Source organism: Canis lupus, chromosome 4 (assembly GCF_003254725.2).
Source record: "Canis lupus dingo isolate Sandy chromosome 4, ASM325472v2, whole genome shotgun sequence".
NCBI lineage: Eukaryota > Metazoa > Chordata > Mammalia > Carnivora > Canidae > Canis > Canis lupus.
Window position 1 is genome coordinate 43,421,999 of NC_064246.1, and position 21,176 is coordinate 43,443,174.

General features: G+C 49.9%; 1 protein-coding gene across 1 annotated transcript in view; it reads left to right on the forward strand.

Moving 5' to 3' along the window:
* The window catches only part of SLIT3 (slit guidance ligand 3), a 598,525-nt gene that overhangs the window by 507,487 nt on the left and 69,862 nt on the right, over positions 1-21,176 (forward strand). The window contains exons 15-18 of the mRNA XM_049109434.1: positions 7,944-8,094; positions 9,064-9,138; positions 17,414-17,557; positions 18,307-18,450. Of these exons, the coding sequence (XP_048965391.1) occupies positions 7,944-8,094; positions 9,064-9,138; positions 17,414-17,557; positions 18,307-18,450 (514 nt within the window). The remainder of the gene's footprint in view (positions 1-7,943; positions 8,095-9,063; positions 9,139-17,413; positions 17,558-18,306; positions 18,451-21,176) is intronic.

Consider the following 21,176-nt stretch of genomic DNA (forward strand, 5'->3'; position numbering starts at 1 on the left):
ACTTTTCCTATGGAGGGCAGGAATGGTTAGAAATTTTAAAAAGAAACAGAAGTGCAGGGTTCTTGGACTGACCCTGTCTGAAAGATTTTTTTTTAAATCAATACTAAGCAAGATTATTCCTATGAAGGTAGAGAACGTCAGAGCTGATGCCTGACATAGAGCATTCTATGTGCTATTATTTCGTGTAGCTGCAGAGAAGAGAGGCAGAGAGAGCTACTGGTGAGCATCAAAGGCCTTGGCTTTGACAGACTCTGGGACCCAGATCAGCCTTGGCTTTAGGGGATACAGAAGCCATAGGTCTGAAGCTCTGTGTTTCCAGGAAGCTCCAGAAGAAGGAGGGGCAGGTGACACATAGTGAAGTTGACAGATGATAACTCTGCATTTTACTTTCCCCTAAAAGCACCCCCATTGCAAAGACAGCTGATGTAATTAGAAGCCAATTTGAGGGCTGCTCCTGCAACGCATAAGGCCCCTCCTTAGGCAGGGCGTCTGGCTCCCAGCTGCCCTGTGTCTGCCTCTATCAGCTGCATCCGCCGCCCTGGGCAGCAATATCGGGTTAGAGGTGAATGCTGCCAGCTGACCATCAGATTAAGGCCCCCTGAAGAGGCACCGTCTGGCTGCCTGGGACCCCAGGCCTATCCCCAGGGGAGCACTTGGCGGTTGGAAGATGCTCCCTTTGTGTGTAGAGATCTGTCGGCAAGAAGAAATTCACAGTGAGAAGTACAGAAGGTGGTGACACAATATGTCCAAAGATGGCGAACAGCAAGACACTGCTTAGGGCATCAGAGACTTAGAAACCTCAGGGATCACCCAGTCCCTGCTAGAGAGGAATAAATCAAGGCCCCAGCAGAAAAGTATTGTCTGAGGTTAGAGAGTAGTATTTTTGGGATAAGATCTGAAGCTCAGGACTTCCAGTGTACTGTGAAGATTTTCTCCCTTGTCCCTCCATTTCTTTGTGTTGAGGGACATCAAAGAAAAGGTTTCAAGGCTTGGGGGCAGGGGCATGAAAGGGATGATGGATTTTCCCTGCTCTGATCAAACTGGAATGTGAAATCCTCAAACCAGAGTGTTACAGAGCCCTGCAAGTCCAGAGGTCGAAGCAGGGTTGAGACTAGATGACAGTGACCACCTCTGGCTGGCCGAATGGGAGGGCTTTAAAAGAGGTCAGAGCTGGGGCTGTGACGTGAGCTCAACTGACTGGCCAACCAGCGTAGACAGCCTCTAGATTGGCGAGATGCTGCAACCACCTCGTCCCAGAGACACACAATAGAGGAACAGTGACTCTGGCCCTCCTATCCCAGGGTGAGAGCAGGGAGGTTCCCTGAGCACCTGGCCCTGACTCTGGCCTCTTCAAGATGTACACATCTCCCAGTGCCTTGGGAGGAAGTTCATAAAAACTGCCCCTGATCTATTGCAGATAGGGATCTGGGCTGCCTCACCTGGGGCCAGGGGCCCCAGAAAGCATTGATTGTTGGTCCCTCTGCCCACTGCCATGATTGACACCCATGGAGGAAATCTGAACATCTGGAGGGCCCCTAGAATCTGGCGTCTTCCCCCTTTCCTTCCTCCTTTTAGTCTGAAGGAGGTCACTCATCATGACGGGAACTGATCACCTCCTCTGCCGAAGTCAGTGTTCACAGACAGTGGTGACTGTAGGTTTCCCAGCCCCAAATCCAGGGCCCCAGCGGCTTTCTCATCTTTCTCCCTGGCTGAGGTCGTGTATTTTCCTTTGATGCTATACCCTGCCCCTCATGATACTTCGAATCACCTTGGATGAATGTCTGTCAGCCAGAGGGTTTCTGGGCGCCTGGAGGGATACTGAGGAGGCCCCCAAGGTGTGGAATACCAAAGGGCTTCTCCTCAAGAAGAACACTGCAGCTTTGTTAGCCTACTGGAAGCTGTGGCCTGTCTCTTCATTAAGGGGCTGGGAGAAGAGACTGCCTCGGATCCACTCTGCTAGTGGGGATGGACAGGTTGCAGAGCACGCAAAAGATGCTTCTGCTGAATCTGATGTCTTGGCAGATCAATGGTATGATTGAGGGGAGTGTAGAGGTTCAGTTCAGGCCTGTGATAAGACCAGAGACCTCTGCGGTTGTAATTCTCTTGGGAAGGATCTATTGCGCCCTGATACTTCTGAGTAGGGGTATCTCACAGTCTCCCACCCGTTCTTCTCCCTTTCCCCTGTGTGTCCCCTGGGATGGGGTCAAGGGCGGTGGGGCTCCTGTCTTCAGAAGTGTTCCTGTGGAACCCTGCTCCCGGTACTAATCACGCTCAGTGGGGGCCTGCTCCGGCTTCCGCTTCTCCACGCTGCTTCCTCTGAGCGCTCCTGTCCTCTCTCTGACGCTGCTTCCTGACCTTGACTCTGACCAGTCGCCGCGGGGCTTTCCTTTGTGCTTGATCTAACCATGTGGTGGAACGATGGAAACGGAACATGGTTCTGTCAAGCACCGCGGAAAGCACCGCGCTCTCCTGCAGCATGGCCCGCCACCACCGCCGCCACCGCTGGACACCTCTTCTCTGCTCTGGAGCACCGCAGCCCACCACCTGCCAGACCCACCTCTCCCGGTCTAGCCTCACAAAGGGTGGGGGGGGGGGCAGGCGAAGTCTTGAAGGATTCACAGAGTACCTCCGCCTCCAGGTAGCAGATATGGGCTGACGTGGGTCTGCAGAAGCACCCTGGGGACAAGCTGAGGTCTATGTCCACATCTCCTACCCCAGGTGGAGTCGTCATCCCCTAGATCTACCCTGGGTGCCAGCCAAGGGGTGAAGTAGCTAGGTAAAAGCTCAGAAACCACTGTTTCTCTTCCATTCAGCGAGAACAGGTACACCTATGGCATATGCCCCATCATTTCACAGCAGAGTCCCAGTGCAAGGTCATCTGCCCAAGGGGTAACTAACCCAAAGGTCATACTACTTGTGACCCACTCCCTATCCTCCGTCTTTACTGAAAGCATTGGGGATGAATGGGAGCACAAGAATGGGTGAAAGTGGCATGAGTCTGAGACTTTGTATTTAACCTGAGGCGCCTTCTGAACCTGACTCCCCCCACTCCTCATAAGTACATTGGCCCAGGTACCCATGTGGCCTAAAGTCCAGCCTGTGCCCCTCACCTTCCAAGAACAGTTAACATGGTGGCCTAAGTACTGGGCTTCTCACATGGTGCTAGTTCAGTGCCACGTGAGGGCTGTGCAGAAATCAGTGGTCTCTGATAATAAAGAGAGGGATCTTGCACCTCCCATTCTGTTTGTTTCTTGGTAAATCCTAGGCCCCCATGCAACTAGAAGATTGTGGTTTGGGTTCATGCCATGGAGTCTGTGTGTCTCATCCCAGATGAGAGAGAGCAATGGTGGGAACCAAACCCTGGCTTAGGCCCAGGAGCCAACTCTGGCCTCCCATGGTGACACATGACTCTCACTGTCTCCTCCCCATCAGGTTACCCCTCAGAGCCAGGGCACAGCGGTTGCTGAATAACAAAGAGTCCTATTTGCCTCACTGGATGCTTTCACCATATACTGAATGCTTATTATAGGTCAGGCACTGAACCATTTCCATCATTACCTTGTTTAATTTTTATAACAACCTTATAAGGCCCATTTCACAGATGAGGATATCGAGTCAGAGAGGTTAACTTGCCCAGGGTCAGTTCCTGCTCTCTCTCTATAGCTCTAATACTCAGCCTTCCCAGTGACGGACAGACCCCCATTGCCTTGAACTATAAAATGGAAAAGAATGGTAGGATTGACTTGAATTGACAGAGAGTGGAAGAGAAATTTTACCACTTGCTTCTGTCAATAGGAAAAACTTAAGTAAGCAAGTGAGCAAGCTGCACTGCTTAAATGGCTCCTCCCTCCAGCATGGATATACCAAATCCGTTTGGTACAGAACAAATCCTGGAGGCGGGAGCAGTTCCCTATTCTGAACAGAGGGGGCGTTCTGAGGTCGCCGGCACTGGACACCCCCCTCCCCATTCCATGCCAGGGGCCGGGCCTCTGGAGTGAGTCCACAATGGCACCTTCCTGGGCACCTCCCTGGTGCTGCAGCAGCGGGCTTGTGACCGGGCAGTGGCCAGCTACAGGCCATGGGCATTTCCCTCTGCTTCCAGGCAGATAGTTGACTGCATTCCTAATAGACTCTGATGGGGATGGCTTAGGAGGACAGCTGTCTGCTGCCCAACTGATCACTAAACTCCTGGTAAAACAGCTGACATTTTCCAGCCGCTGGTGTCTAATCCCCCAGCCTTTACCCATGAGCTGATAACTGTGTGCCTAGCAGTGTTCTCTTGATTCCACTCATTACCTATGACCCTTTGCTTATCCACGTGATTGTCTCTTCAAGCTCATGAACTCCCCCCGGTTCCTCTTTGTGTTTCTTTCCTCTTTCATCCCACTCATGTTAGGGATATTGGAGGTAGAAGAGAAGCGTTCTGGACACGTGCATCGGCAGGGCCAGGGTCATCAGATAACAATGAATCTGTGACTTTCACTCAACAAACGGGTTGCCCAAAGAATGACACAAATCCAGACTGCTAATGACAGGAGCCATCCTGGGCCCAGCACTGGCCTCTGCAGCCAAGGCCACCCAAAGAATGGGAGCCGTGGCTCCCTACCTGCCTCACGCCTGTGACTGTCCAAATGTCAAAGACATTGTCTCCTGGGAAGCGGCCATAGGACAGGGATTCCTAATAAAATTGCATTGCTGTGGATTTCTACCCCCTGGTCTATTAAAGCTTCTCTGTGATCATGTACCAAGTGTCGTTGTTCCGAGCTGCCCGCAAAAAGGGAGGAGGGCTACAGGGGCAGGAGCAGGCAAAATGCCAGATGACATCAGCTCTCCCATGACCTGTTTGAGCCGTCGTTTTGCTTTATGGCCCTTCTTCAAGTCCTCTGAGATCTCTGCTGTCTGAACTCGCCCCAAAGAGAAGAAGCAGTGGCCTATTCAGTTACTCCCCTCCTACTAAGTATTTCTGGCAGTGACAAATATGCATTGAGATTGAAATTGACTTTTAAAGCTCTGGAAAAGTTAAAAATACTTTTGGGTAGTTATGAGCATTAGGCATAACAAATGGCTCTGAGAAACCCTGGGTAGTTTCGGTAATGAAATATGAAGTGCTGGGGATGGCATTTCAGGCTGGCTCTGACTGGAGAAGGAACTCTTTGGGTTCTGTGCAAACGCCGTTATTAACATTTCTGGCTCCCACTCATATAAAATATCACACTCCGACCCCCTCGTTATTACAAACCAGGGCAATAACAAAAACAGCAGGGGGGAATGCTGGAAAGAACATACTAGTCCATCGAATCTAATTGCAAAATCATTTCATTAAAATGGGTCAGCGGTTCCATCGCAGAGGTCCACCAGTTATAATCTAACTATACTACAGAGAGCGATTCCTGCTAACTACAGACGCTCTCACCTTGATTAAAACGAAAACGCATTTAATCGGCGGCAGTCCCCGGCCACAGCCCAGCCGGTGTACATCTTCAGGCTCATCGTGTTGAAGAGCAAAACGTGTTCCCTCCTGTCTTTTCAAAGGCATTTGATCAGCACTCAGGGTTCCTCCAGTTTGCAAGGTATTCCATTGTAGACACCTTCTGAAGGAAAAATATATGCACGTGTACAAAGTGTCCCTTCATGCCATCACCGTGTAGAACCACTGGCAGGGAACAAGAAGGGATTGTCATTTAGCAGGGTTTGCAAAATGAAATTCACCCAGGACTCAGCATGCTGATGTGTCTGGAGGAAGATGGGCCAGGTCAGAGTTATTCAGTGGGACGGACTCTGGCAAGCCAAGGGCAAGAGATTTGCATAATGCATTGGATTAGGAAGCAGCCCAATAACTGCAGGGATACGGGGAAACCTGCACAGATTTTGCTCACGCAAGCCCGGGAGAGGGGGGCAGAAGGTGGGATGAAGGAGGGGGGTGAGGAGAGGGTAGAGAGGGAAAGGAGACAAGTCCAACCCTCTGAGCCCCTGTCTTCAGGAGAAGGTCTCACTTCAGAGTCAGAGACCACCAAGTTCATCCGCAATCAGGAATTAGCATAGGTTGATAAGGCGAGGGGTAAGAAACCACAAGCATGGAAGATGTCTGCTTCTTGCCTCCCATAAACCACTGCAGGATAATGCCATTCAGACTACCTCTGCCAAGTTGGACGCTGTGATCAGTCCTAGAAAGACTGGGATAAAGGTTTTGTCAAAATGCACATCTGTAGGAAAGCAAAGTATTAGTCACATCAGCCTGGCATCAGCCTGCCTGGGTTTGTCCCTCTGTCGTGTACCAGCTGACCCAAGGGCCTCAGTCTACTCATCTATAAGATGGAGTTGCAATAATCTCAAAGTCTTGTGAGGATTGAAGGGGCCCACCTATCTGAATGTTGAAGAATAGTGACCCAGCTCATGTCCATTCTCCATAAATGTCAACTGTTATCTCTAGCTACACTGATGTTTTAGTGGCCTCTGAGGTACCGAATAATCCACTAGGCTCTGGAAAATAACAGTAGTAGAACTGCAAATATTTGTTCAGTTCCCTTCCCTTCCCCAGAGCCTCTCCACTGCCCTACTTTTCCTTGTATTCGCACAACCATCCCCGTGAGATAGGCACGAGTCCTAGGTCCCCATTTTCCATGTGAAGAGATTGAGGCTAGTAAGTGCCAGAGCCTGGACAAACCCACTACTGCTAAAGCTTCTGTACTGCTCGTGCCCCACACTACCCCTAATGTGGGTCAGATCGCCAAGGTCTGTCTCAAGCAGTTACGCAATCCCGTGATGTTTACCTTCTCTGAAACACTTCAGGAACACTCACTCACACACAGCACAGCCCATGTGCTAGCATCACCCTGCTTATGCACTGGACAAATGTGAACCGAGCCTGTGTTTGGTGCCTAGCACAGTGCTAAGGAAACAATGATGGCTCTCAACCAGCTGGGGTCTGAGAGGAGAACCAGGGCTTCCCCAGTTAGCACTGCTGTGATTGCCAGTCTCACTAGGTTTCCCTGGGTGCCAAGGGACCATTTCTAATCAGTAAAGCAGCACCCCAGGGCATCTCCTGAGATGTCACTTGTTAATCCTCTTGCCATTACTCTGCGACCTCAGGAGAAATTCAATGTCAAAAAGATAAATCTTAGTTCCAACTACATTGAGCTCTTCAGAACTGGCCTTTGACCATAGTTAAACTGAGTTTATGCTCAAAGGCAGGGCAAATTATTTGGGCCCTCTCAAGAGTTGTGTTTGTGTTAACAGTTTTTAAGTGTTAATTTATTGCTATTATTGGTTTTAAAGAGGATCCTCAGGCAACCCTGAGCCAAATTCCCAAGCATTAGGGCAGAAGGCTCCAGTTCCCCCTGTCCCCAACCCCCATTGTTGTCTTCCCAAAGCTGAGGCCTGGCATCAGTGGTCTTTGACCACCATATGCCAGGTCTCCTTTGTTTTCTCATCATCTGCATGAGGAGATCTGAGTTTGTGACCCCCTTACCTTACTTGACACAGCCCCTGTCAAAATGCCATCAGAATCTCTTCATTTGGATTTTCATGAACATTTAGAGGGTCCAGAGATGATGAGCCTCATGGACTAAGAACTTTCCACCCTAAATTGTAGCCCAGATTCTGCACACATGCACCTGGGAGCATTTCTCCAAGGAGAACACAACTTGGCATCAGCTTCTCAAAAAGGTCCATGACCCACAAAAGCTTAAGAGCCCACAGAGCTTGAGCCTGGTTTCCCAGAGGGCTCAAATGATGAATGACAAAGACCAAATGGAAGGCAATGGAAGGCAGGAGGCTGGGGTGGGGAGGGCACCAAAAAGGTGGCCACAAACGAAAGCAGTGCTGTGCCTGTCACTGGGACCCCGCCCCACCCCCTATCGTGTCTCTCCCCGTCCCACTACCCACAACCTCAGCTCAGGCTGGGAGTCCTGGTGATCTTGACACCCCTCTTTGGCCCTGCCTAGGCTCAGAGGATTACCGCAGCAGGTTCAGCAGTGAGTGCTTCATGGACCTTGTGTGCCCTGAGAAGTGCCGCTGTGAGGGAACCATTGTGGACTGCTCTAACCAGAAGCTGGCCCGCATCCCAAGCCACCTCCCCGAATACGTCACTGATTTGTAAGTACTACCTGGGCTGGAACTCACTACATGGCCCACGCACCCAATCACCCTGAGCCAGCTGGAGCAGGATCTCTGGGAGACAGCCCCCACCTGGCTCAGCCACATCAGTGCTCCTTGGCTGTCCTCCGCATCCTTGGCAGAGGATAGACACCCAATCATCCCTCCCCATCCCACCTCTAGAAACAGCTTCCTCAAAAATAAAGACCATCAGTTCATTCTATAAATATTTTCTGAACACCCACTGTAAGCCAGGCACTGTGCTAAGTCCACCAGCTTCCACAATAAACAAAGCAGAAAATCCCCCCCATGTCTTTATGTATCTGACTATATAACAGAAAGATGGTTAGTGAATAGTTGTCAGAGTGAAGAAAACACTAAAATGATTAGATATATCTGAGCCTCCAATTATCCATGCTAATGAAACAGTATGTTGGTTTGTCCAGAAGCGGAAAAGCTAAAGAGCTACAGCATGGTAGGGGTGAGGGCGCAACATGTGCAGGATGGACAGACCGGTGCATGACACAGGTCATCTTGATTTTCCTCTCATCGTGCAAGTTGCTTCTCAGATCTCAGATTACAGTTCATAACCGTAAAATGGAGGGGATGGTACTACCTCCAGGGGTTTAAGAAGATCAAGCAAGAGAATGCAAGTACAGAATTCATCTTGAATCATGCACGGAGTAAGCCCTGCATAAATGGTGGCAGTCTTCATCGTTAGTGTTGGTGTCCGTGTTCTCTCTAACTTTACACATCCCAATAGCACGAGGCAAGGCACAGCCTTTGGGCCCTCATGCTCTCCCTGAGTGTTCCCAGGCTCCACTGGCCTTGGCTGAGTGAGTGAGGTCCAGGTGGCAACTCAATTCAAGCTGTGGGGGAGCCCTGGGGAGGGGGGGCCCATGGAGGGTGGTGGAGGAGGCACCCCAGCCCCGGCTAACCTACCACCTCATCTGCTTGTTGCCCTTGTAGGCGACTGAACGACAATGAGATATCTGTTCTAGAGGCCACTGGTATCTTCAAGAAGTTGCCCAACCTGCGGAAAATGTAAGTCATTCTCGGGAACTTGGCAGCAGCCCCCAGGCCCTGGCCAGGGCCTGTGCTGCAGACTAGAGCAGAATGCCAGGGCACTGGTGGCCCTGCACCCTCTGCTCCAACCCCTCTCAGCCTCCTCCTGACCCCACTGTGGGTGTGCATGTGGAAGCAGGACAGCAAGGCACCACCATGTAGAGACAGACCAACATGAAATTTGGCTGTTTGGGGGCTTTTTTTAAATAAAGATTTTATTTATTTGAGAGGGAGAGAGCATGAGTGGTGAGGGGAGGGGGGCAGAGGGAGAGGGAGAAGCAGACTCCCCACTGAGCAGGGAACCAGACATGGGGCTCCATCCCAGGACCCTGGGCTCCTGACCTGAGTGGAAGGCAACACTTAACCAACTGAGCCACCCAGGTGCCCCAGAACTTCACTGCTTTTAAATTGCCAAGTGTTGTGCAGCGCGTGCATTCTGCACCATTCCTCATCCTCACCCCAGGTCCCCTCTGCTCATCCCTATCCTCTCTAGCCAGCACCTACCCCAAGTGGTGGCCGGAGGAACTCCGGTAAGGGCCAGCAATAGGACCCAGGAGTCAAGGGCACATGCTCTTAGGATTTTTACAAGGTGACAAAAGTTCTGTTTTTAGATGGCCTCTACAGGCTCCTGTATCAGTGAGGCCCATTGGAGCGGAAATGCTAGATGTTTTGCACACTGGGCTTCAGCCTAGATGTCCCTGGGCCATGTAGGGCCTGACCTTAGAAGGCCACATGCTTACACTGGCCTCTCCAGTGCCAGGGCTGCCTGTCCTCATAGCCCTCTCCCTGCCTCGGAGTTTGGGCCAAACAAGATTAATGTGGCTGAGCTAAGGGGAGCATTTGTCCTGGGCCAGAGGCCACATTCCCTGCCTCACGCACATCATCTCATGTAGTCCTTGTACACTTGCCTGGTGCTGGCTTCATATTCCCCTTTGTGTGGGTGAGGAAGCTGGCAGGGCTCAAAGAGGTTTTATGACTTCTCTAAGACCACACAGCCAATACTGTCAGAGCTGGCACTCAGACTTGGGTTCATCAGTGATCACACTAGTGTGCAGCTAGGTTTGCTTCCCCTCATCTTCCCTTCCCAGGGCTCTGAGCACAGGTACCAGCACAGACAGGGGCTCTCTATCCTCTGCTCCCACCCCAAACTCCACACCCTCTGGCCCCAGAGTTGGGTTTGCCTCAGGAATAAAGGAAGTAAAGTCAAGCCTCATTATTCACAACTCCCATATTTTCTAATTCGCTTACTCGCTGAAACTTATGTGATCTCAAAATCAATACTCATGGTGCTTTCACGCTCATTTGTAGACATGGACGAAACAGCAAAAAATTTGAGTCATCCTGCACACCTCTTCTCAGCTGAAATCGAACAAGGCCACTGCTCCGATTTCTTGTTTCAGCTCCCAGACTGTAAACAAGTGTCCTTTTCACAGTATATGTGGTGCCACATCTTTTATGCATGTTTATGCATTTTGTTGGGGATTTTGCTGTTTAAGTGGCCCTGATGCATAGTGATGCCAGGCTGTCTAGCCTTCCTAAGCACAAGAGGCTGTGATGTGCCTCATGGAGAAAACACATGTGTTAAATAGCTTTGTTCAGACACGAGTTATGGTGCTGTAGGCTGTGAGAGCCATGTAAATAACTCAGTGCAAATCAGTCAGCCACATATATTAAACGAGAGGTCTTTAAACAGAAACACACATCAGACAAGGATATATATATTGATCAGCTGATGAAAATATTGTGACCAGAGGCTCACAGGAATGTAGCCCTGTGTCTTCCCTAGGAGCCATGGCTTGGCATCACCTGACTCAGTTTTCCCCACAACTTTGTAGATTACAACTACCATCGGGACGCCTGGGTGGCTCAGCGGTTGAGCATCTGCCTTTGGCTCAGGGCGTGATCCCAGAGTCTCGAGATCGAGTCCCACATCGGGCTCTCTACATGGAGCCTGCTTCTTCCTCTGCCTGTGTCTCTGCCTCTCTCTCTCTCTCTCTCTGTGTGTGTCTCTATGAATAAAAAATAAATAAATAAATAAATAAATAAATAAATAAATAAATAACTATCATGAATAATGAGAACTGACTGTCAACCTTGCTTTTCTGTCATGTTCTCCACTCTTCCACCCATCAGTCCCCTGCAGACAAGAAGGAGAAAGACCTTCCCTTCCCCTGCTGTGTGCAGCACCTCCCTCCCGCCCTGCCCACAGCCACCACCTTGCCCGTGGCTTCACTGACTGCTCTGTAACTGGGAGCAGTTGAGAACACTCTGAGGGACAAAGGAGAGAGGGGCACATGTGCGTCCTGGTGAGGAAAGAGGCTGTCTGTGTGGTCAAGCTTCAGAGGCCACGCACAGACCTCAACCACCACCTGCAAGGAAAGTCCTTTTTCATTCAAACCTGAGAAATATGTACTTTTTAAAAAAGATTTTATTTATTTATTCATGGGAGATACATAGAGGCAGAGACACAGGCAGAGGGAGAAGCAGGCCCCCTACCAGGAGCCTGACACAGCAGTTGGTCCCAGGACCCCAGGATCATGACCTGAGCCAAAGGCAGATGCTCAAGCACGCTCAGCCACCCAGGCACTCTGCATACCATTTTAAACCTCAAAACTGAAACTTCCATGTATATGGAGACAGATATTAAAGTGAGTAAGGCTGGCCAAGTATATATCTGCATAGTAAACAGGATCAAGTAGTCTTTGCTTCCATAAAGAAGCATTACCCTCTGTGTGAGGTGAAACTCGCACGAGTCTATCTCTCATCTTCCCCCTCTGTGACAGGGGCAGGAGAATAGAGAACCATTTCTGTGCACCAAGAGAAACAACAGCGTAAACACAACGATAAGTGACAACCAATCCCCAGCCTCAGCATCCAAGCCACAAGAGAGCAGTGGGGACTGTGGCACAACACAGACCCAGTTCTCACCACAGGAGGTGAAGGTCACTAAGTGTGTCCCCCTGTTCGTTATGCTGGGATGCAGGTCCTGGCTGCCAAACATTACCTGTAGCAGCCAGAAATCCAGGTGTAGGGAAAGAACAGACCTGCGTTTGTTCTGAGTTCAGCTGGTTCCCCCTCCTGCTGTGTGACCCTAGGAATGTCCTTAGCCTTGCTGAGCCTTAGTTATATTGTTTACACAGCAGAAATAAATCTACCTTCCTTGTAAGTTAGGAGGATCAGAAATAAGTATGAAGAGGTCAATGAAAGACATGCCTCTGATCATGGACCTGGGGCGAAAAGCTGTGCAGGAAAACAGAAGTGCACATCTGGGTTGAGTGACCCATGGTAACTAGTTATATATTCAAAAGAGGAGTTGAAAGTTCAGAGACTTTCAAGATTCAGAGAGTGGCTCAAATGTGGAAAGGAGCTCCGTGCAAGGCAATAATTAATTATAATATTAATAGTAATAATAGCTCACCACTAAGAGTTACTACACACATTATTCCCTACCAGACTGTACTGATACTAATTCATGTAACTCTCACCAATAAAAACAAAAAAGCCCTGAGATTGTTTCATTTTACAAATAAGGAAGCTGAAACACAGAAAGTTAAGTAACTTATCCAAGGTTAAAACTCCAGCAGCAGGGGATCCCTGGGTGGCTCAGCGGTTTAGCACCTGCCTTCCACCCAGGGCGTGATCCTGGAGTCCCGGGATTGAGTCCCACATCGGGCTCCCTGCATGGGGCCTGCTTCTCCCTCTGCCTGTGTCTCTGCCTCTCTCTCTCTCTCTGTCTCTGTGTGTGTGTGTGTTTGTGTGTGTCTCATGAATAAATAAATAAAATCTTAAAAAAAAAAAAAAAAAAAACTCCAGCAGCAGAGCCCGGAGCAGTAACAGTGCAGATCACCTGGGGGGATGGGTGTGCTGTCTGAAGGCAGTAAATACATGTGTGTGCCCACGCACATGCACATAAGTTCGCAGTCATAGTACTAGCCAACCGAGCAAATGGCCCGGTGAAGCAGATCTGGTCCCAAAGACCACCAGCTGCAACCACTTATTTAAATTAACTTTTTTTTTTTTTTAAGTAAAGGGTGTTAACTGGGACCCATCACCATCCCTACATCCTCATAGATGTAGTGAGCCAACTGGATCAAGCCAGTAGTGCCTGTGTCCAAGTTTGCTAAGCTTCCTCAAGGACTGTAAAGTCAGGGTCCTAAGGCCATGCTCTCGACTTTACCCTGACCAGGCACAGAGGCCCAGGAGGGTAAGCATAAAGCCAGGTGTTTAAAGTTTGCTGCGCCTTTACTTGTCCTGTTGGAATAATGAGATCTCCAAGAGTGTCCTATGTGCTAAGGGATGCCCCTCCCCCCCAACATGTATAAGCCATTACCCAAACCGGTTATTAGTTACTGTGGTAACGCCAGGAAACTTTTCAAATGATGTCACATTCAGACTGTGGTCTTGGCCTCTCTTGGACAGACTTTCTAGACCAGTTCTTTTTTTTTTTTATCTTTTTAATAATAAATTTATTTTTTATTGGTGTTCAATTTGCCAACATACAGAATAACACCCAGTGCTCATCCCGTCAAGTGCCCCCCTCAGTGCCCGTCACCCACTCACCCCCACCCCCCGCCCTCCTCCCCTTCCACCACCCCTAGTTCGTTTCCCAGAGTTAGGAGTCTTTATGTTCTGTCTCCCTTTCTGATACCTCCCACCCATTTCTTCTCCCTTCCCTTCTATTCCCCTTCACTATCATTTATATTCCCCAAATGAATGAGAACATATAATGTTTGTCCTTCTCCGATTGACTTACTTCACTCAGCATAATACCCTCCAGTTCCATCCACGTTGAAGCAAATGGTGTGTATTTGTCATTTCTAATGGCTGAGGAATATTCCATTGTATACATAGACCACAGCTTCTTTATCCATTCATCAGGTGGCGCTAAACCGCTGAGCCACCCAGGGATGCCCGGGCTCCTAGGTTTTAGCTGTGGCTGAGATTCTCCTTCTCTATAGACCACTTCTTATACTGAAGGAGAATCTCAGCCACAGCTAAAACCTAGGAGCCCGGGCATCCCTGGGTGGCTCAGCGGTTTAGCGCCACCTTCAGCCCAGGGCGTGATCCTGGGGCCCGGGGATCAAGTCCCACATTGGGCTCCCTGCGTGGAGCCTGCTTCTTCCTCTGCCTCTGTCTCTGCCTCTCTTTCTGTGTATCTCTCATGAATAAATAGATAAAATCTTTAAAAAAATAAAACCTAGGAGCCCTCTAGCCAAAATCAGGTACACACTGGTGAATTTGTTGGCAGTAGTTGTGTTTTTAGTAAGAATTAGTTGCCCACTTTTAAAAATCAGGAGTGTTCATAGGAATAAAAAACAACACTAGATTTCTGGCATCTTTTGGAAAATCAAAAGATCTGGCAAAATGGGGCCAAATGGCTTCAGTGAAGTTCAAGTGAGGAGCAGCTGCCCTCTTAAATAGAGCATGTGCTTTTCTGGTCACTGGGCTTATGCACTGTGCTATCCCCCCTGGACTTGCTTCCAGCATTAAGTCACCAGCCTGGACCCTGTGGACATCTGAGCTTGCAACCCCAGCTTGAAATAGAACTTCCACCTTGGGGAGGGAGAGGTTCATAAAAGAGTGGACAGGACCTCCCTGACTTGACAGTATCCCAGAGTGCTTGTTCCGTTATGACTCAGTATCCTCAGTTTCTTTAAAATAATCTCCCTAGCTCTCTCCCCACTACACTTTCATCTGGGACTGGGCTTTAAATGGGATTGTAGACACCTCCCCCTCGCCAGCGTGCATGGGCTGTCTTACAAACCACCGGTTAGAAGAGGCCCAGGATCACCTCGTCAGACAGGTTTTCCATGGGGTAGCCAGACAAATCCCCAGCCTGCAGGGGCCTCAGTGTTTCTTAGGAAGATGAGAACAGGGTCTGACAGGTACAGCCAGCAGCTAACAGAGGCAGCGGGGCCACACGCTGGTTCACCCCTCCAAACTACCCACGAGCCCGCGTGGGAATTTCCAGCGCTGGGTCCTTTCAAGTGTAAGATCCCATCCTCATCAGAGTCAAAGCCAGGATGGGGCCATATTCCTTCAGGTGAGTCTGTAGAGACAGAAGTGGAGAAAGGCCTCCTGAATGGTCCTAAAATCACATTTTTGGGTTCCTGGGCTCTGGAGCATCTTCAGGAAGATAGCGCTCTGAGAGTAAGACAGGGTTCCTACAAACCCCGATGCCCTTGATTTGTGTGTGGAGTGCTTGCCCCAGGCTGCCTGTTGTTTTGAGCTGTGCTTTGATGAATGAAGAGACAGCCACAGCCTGGTCTTCTGGAAAATTCTATCCCCTCCTTTTTTGCTCTCCTTGTGTTTTCCATTTTCCCAGCCTGAGGAAATCCAATTCACAAACCTTACAGTAATGTGATGTTAATTTTGCTCATTTAAAGAAACAGATGTCAGGAAATGGGAGCCCTCCCCATTTCGTGGCTGCTTTAACTCATCTTCATTGCCCATCCTATGTACTTTAATTCTCCAAGGAGCCTAACTCTCTGGAGCAAAATCCTGCTCCTCCAGCATTCATATGAGTTATGGCTACTGGGAGAGCCTTTATCTCTCCTCCCATGTCTGATTTGGGGGTAATTTGCAGTCTCCCCTGTGCATTACCTTCACTCCTGGGTATCCCAGACCAGGACTACCAGGATTTATTAAAAAAAAAAAAAAAAAAAAAAAAGGCTGAGTTTAAGGAGAGCCAGGCAAGGGTGGGGGGCAGAAATCCAGTTAGAGAGTCTCCCAGCTCTCTCAGACCTTGCAGGAAGGATGCTGAGGAGTACTGCAGGATACTGTCCTTGACAGGACAGAAGGGGGAAGAGAGCAGGGCCATGACAGGAGTGCTGAGAGAGCAGATGAGGCACCTGCCCACAGGCATGGCCACTGTCATGCCTTGCAGGCCCCATCCCTACCTGGGAAGAAGGCAACAAGCTGGCATCAAGCCCCTGGGTGCCCAGTTCCATCACTTGCTCCAAGCCAGTTAATGAGGGAAGCTTCACCGCCTGGGGTTGCCGTGGGTCAGCCCAGAACTGTGCAAGGCAGGTCTGTGAGAGAAGCAGAAGTATGAGGGGCTCACTGTGCTGCTCCAGGACCTGGAGCTCTGCCCTCTTATTCCCAGCAGTACAGTGGGCCACCAGTCCTAGCAACTTCAGTGTGCTTAGAGGGTCAGCAGGCTCCATCTACACCTGCAGATTTCGCTGTTCATAGAAAACACCATTCCCTGTGCCAGGCACCAACATGCTCTTTGTTCAGGAGACTGGATTCTTCCCCCCGTTGGTGTAAACACCGTCACTTTCCACTCCAACCATGCCGCCTGGGATGCATTTCAAGCCTGACTGGGTGGTCCATGGAGGTCCCCCACCAAGGAGAGCCCTGGGGGGGGGGGCTTGCAACACCAATGACCCTGCAGGATCTCTCTTGGGGACTGGCGTGTGGTGACCAGGCATCAGAAGGAAAGGCCTTCTCAGAGTTTGGGCAGAATCAGAAAGGATGGCCCCAAGGCTTGGTAGGACCAAGCCCAATGCATGAAAATACAATATCCCAAGCCCAGAATTATGCAAAGCAGTACTGGAGGGGTGTGTGTATCTACACCACCAAAGGAACATTCCCTTAGGAAAGAGGCTCCTCACTGGAGGACTTTTTATGCACCAAAAAGCAAGCCTCAATCCTGGTTCTCTCAACTCTGTGACTCTGGGTGAGTTCCTCAAATTCTCTGGACCTCAGTCACCTCATCTATAAAATGAGACAGTGATAATACACGTGGTACTCCTCTGATAGGCATTGTTTTACTGCTTCGATGTGATTCTGTGAACCAAACCCCTTACATGGAACCTAATTCATAATAAGTGCTCAGAAAGTACTAACTAGCAAGTGCCCATTGCTATCAAGCATCTCAGCCATAGAGCTGGAAGCTCTACAAGTGTCCCACCCCCACAGAGGGGGCACGTTTTAGATTTTTCTCCTGCCTTCCCCTTGAGCAGCACTGCTTGGTGAGAGTTTCTGCTGAAGGGAGAAAATCAGTTTGAGAATCACCATTTTAAATGTGCACATACCCTGGGCTTAGAAAAAAAGGAACACCCAGAAAAGACTTCAGGCTCCACTTGGCCCGTTTCACACAGTAGCCCCACCCGTGTGGGGCCACAGGTCCTGAAGACCAAATATCAGGGAGCCCCACCACCCAGTCCTTGGTCCAGGGGTGCTTGAGACCAGCTGCAGACTAGTGACTCCCTCCTTGCATCCAGGGACCCACTCTATCTCTTCCTTCTAGAAACCTGAGTAACAATAAGATCAAGGAGGTGAGAGAAGGTGCCTTTGATGGAGCAGCCAGCGTGCAGGAGCTGATGCTGACCGGGAACCAGCTAGAAACGGTGCATGGGCGCATGTTTCGGGGCCTCAGCAGCCTCAAGACCTTGTGAGTTCCTGGAGCCCAAGCCAAGGTCTGGAAGGAGATGGGAGGGTAGGGGCATCAGGCGGGGATTACAAAGGCTGGCGGCCAGCTCCAGGCCTGGATCCTGTCCCAAACTGCTGAGTCCCTTCTTTCCTCGAGCCAGAGAGGCACTAAACACTTCCCAGACCTTGATGGGAGAGAACTTAGTGTGCGCAACACCCCCAGCACACACACAACTGGAAGATGCTTGCCCTAAGGTGTACACATAGATGGATTCATGCTGGAAATGTGCTGAGAGAGGCACACACACTTACCCACTTAGACATATCCACATATACATGAGAACCACACGCACACACAGGCAGCATGCAGGTAAGCATGTACACACACAAGCATATACACACAGCGCACACACAGAGGCTGATGACCCACAGCTACATCTTGATTTTTTCTCCTCCCAGAAATAGACATGCATACACTAACCACCATACAACATGCATGCGTATACATAGACACTCATGGCACCCGCTTTCACTGTACGTAAAGTGTGCAGACAAGAATGTGCATGTGTACTTACGGGTAGCCACCATGGGGACCCACACACCCTGCTATCACACAACAAACCTCAGCAATGCAATGGTCTGGGCTTGGAGTTGGCGGAAGCATCCCACCTACATGCACGCACCCATGTACACACCCACGCACACCCTGCAGCTCTGTGGTGGGCAGAAGATAATACCTGTGCTCCCTCATCCCCACCTCTCTCCTTGCAGGATGCTGAGGAGTAACCTGATCACCTGTGTGAGCAATGACACGTTTGCTGGCCTGAGTTCAGTGAGGTTGCTGTCCCTCTACGACAACCGGATCACCACCATCACCCCTGGAGCCTTCACCACACTTGTCTCCCTGTCTACCATGTAAGTCTTCCTGGACCCACTGCATACTGACTCGGGGCTCCTGTCCTGCAGACCTCTCCCCTGGCAGCTCCCAACTATGTTTGGCCAAGGTCGTCTCCCCGTCTGTCAGCAACCGTTTGTTGGGCTCCCTCCACGTACCAGACACCGTCTAGGTGCTGAGGATCACAGACACGGCCCCTTCTTCTTGGAGTTCACAGCATAGCGAATTGCCACAGAAGGGGGTCCACAGTGACATGAAAACCTGACATAGGCTTTGTTAAGGAACACTGGAGCTGTGTTCTAGAAGGTGAGTGGGAGTTAGCTTGTTCAAGAAAGTAGGAAGTGCATTTCCTTCTATTGGAAGAGCATGTGCAGAGGCCCTGTGGTGGGTTGTTGCAGAGCAGATTGTGAGACTGAGCAGAGTCTAACACGGTCATAGCACAGAGTAAAGGAGGGTGAGGTATATGACAAGGCAGAAGGGAGGTCAGGGCCAGGCTACAGACCTGCCATGGACTATTTGGGTCTTCATCCAAGGCATGTCAGGAAGCCACTGAAGGTTTTAAGCAGGCCAGTGACATGATATGACAGGGGATTTTAATATATTTTTTTAAATTTTTATTTATTTATGATAGTCATCAGAGAGAGAGAGAGAGAGAGAGAGAGGCAGAGACACAGGCAGAGGGAGAAGCAGGCTCCATGCACCGGGAGCCCGACGTGGGATTCGATCCCGCGTCTCCAGGATCGCGCCCTGGGCCAAAGGCAGGCGCCAAACCACTGCACCACCCAGGGATCCCTGACAGGGGATTTTAAATGATGTCACTGGCCACTTAAATGTACATCAGAACAAGAATTAGAATCTTCTAATTCTTCTGGACACCTAAATGGCTCCTGCCCAGGTAATTCACTGCATTGGTAAAGGAGGTTGTTTAGAATAGTAAAGTGATGGGCTCTAGATCAAATTTCCTGGGTTCAAATGCTGGCTTATGTCTTATTAGCCATGTGACCTTAGAAAAGCTACTTCATCTCGCGGTGTTTCTTTGTTTTTGTTTTTGTTTTTTTTTAAAGATTTTATTTATTTATTTATTTATGAGAGACAGAGAGAGAGAGAGAGAGAGACACACACACAGGCAGAGGGAGAAGCGGGCTCCATGCAGGGGGCCTGACGCTGGACTCCATCCCGGGTCTCCAGGATCATGCCCTGGGCTGAAGGCAGCACTAAGCTGCTGAGCCACCCGGGCTGCCCTCTCCCTGTGTTTCAGTTGTTCTTTCTGTATATTGCATCTCATAGGATTGTTATAAGGATTGAATCTGTTAATATTTGTAAAATGCACAGCAGTGGCCTGAGACATAGAAAGTACTTAACGCTTATGGTTGCACATAGTATTTCTATGTGGCTCTATCAAGCTTAATTGCTGGTCCCTTTTTTTTTTTTTTTTTTTTTTTTGGTGGTCCACCCTTCTCTCTTTTCTTCCCCAATGATTCTTTGGAAGACAGAAGAGAAAGGCTTTTGGCTACATCTCCTATTGCTGCCCATTGTCACGTTCCCATATAACTGCTTCACTGGGCCAAAAAAAGCCAAATTCTAGATGTCCTAAAGGGTCCATATCATCCGGTCCCTCCTAACCCCACCCTGGGCCAGCCCCACCAGCGTCCTCACTGCCTCCCACACCCTAGACCCACTCCCATTGCCTGGAACAGCCTTTCCCCGGCCTCCCTCCCCTCCTTCCATTGTTGCCTCACCCCACTCTGCCCCTGTGCCATCACCCCAGCTCATCAGTCCAGCTCTCCTAACCGTTTCTCTAGCACTGACCATTTCCTAATATTGATTGTGTTGTTGATTACATATTGTCTGCCTCCCGTCAGCTGGAATGTAAGTCCCAGAAGGACGGGGATGTGCAGCTATTCTGTGCACTGCTATGTCTCAATGCATGTGTCTGTGCCTGGCACTGCGTAAATGCCCGTTATATAACTGGTGAATAAATGAATGAATTGAATGGATGAGTGACAGCAAGATGGGGGTAGTGGGTTAGAAGCTAGCCTCAGCAGGTTGGTTTATTTTAGCTAACTTTTCACCCCGCCTGTGTAGCCTCCACACTGACAATCCGGACATAAAAGATGCCAAGAGAGATGGAGTCACAAAGCATTAGGGGAACCTACTTTGACACGAGAAGAAACCTGCCTGACTTGGCACAGCTGCTAAATGTCAGCATCAGGATCAAACCTGGGATGTCTGACTCCCAGGCTCCTAATTGTCCTGTCGTTGCCACAGCCACTCAGGGATGTCTGGCCTCTTATTAGTTGTAACCAGCCTCAGCTTTACTTTCTTCCTGTGTGAGATGAGAATGTTACCTCCTTCCTTGGGCTGCTTGTGACCAATTGGAACAGGAGAACGGCTTTATGAGGTGCTGAGCCTGGTGCCAGCCCTGTAGGCAACACTCACAGACTGACAACTGCTCTCCCCTCATCAGGCCACCAGTCCAGTCACTGCGTTCCCTAGATGTATACAAAGTGGCAGTGTTGATGCCATGAGGGACCCTGGAGACACGGGACAGACAGACAGGTCTGATGCCCACCCTGGGGCAGCTGAGTCTAAGGGGGGAGGCAAGCATTCTGCGGTCAGTACAGGCTCTGTGGGTGCTGGGCAGGATATGTGAGGGGACGAGGGAGAAGATGGGGACAGGCAGGAACTCCTCATTGCTCTTTACGGGTGGGGCCGTCTGAGCCAAGACTGAAGGAAGAGGAGGAGG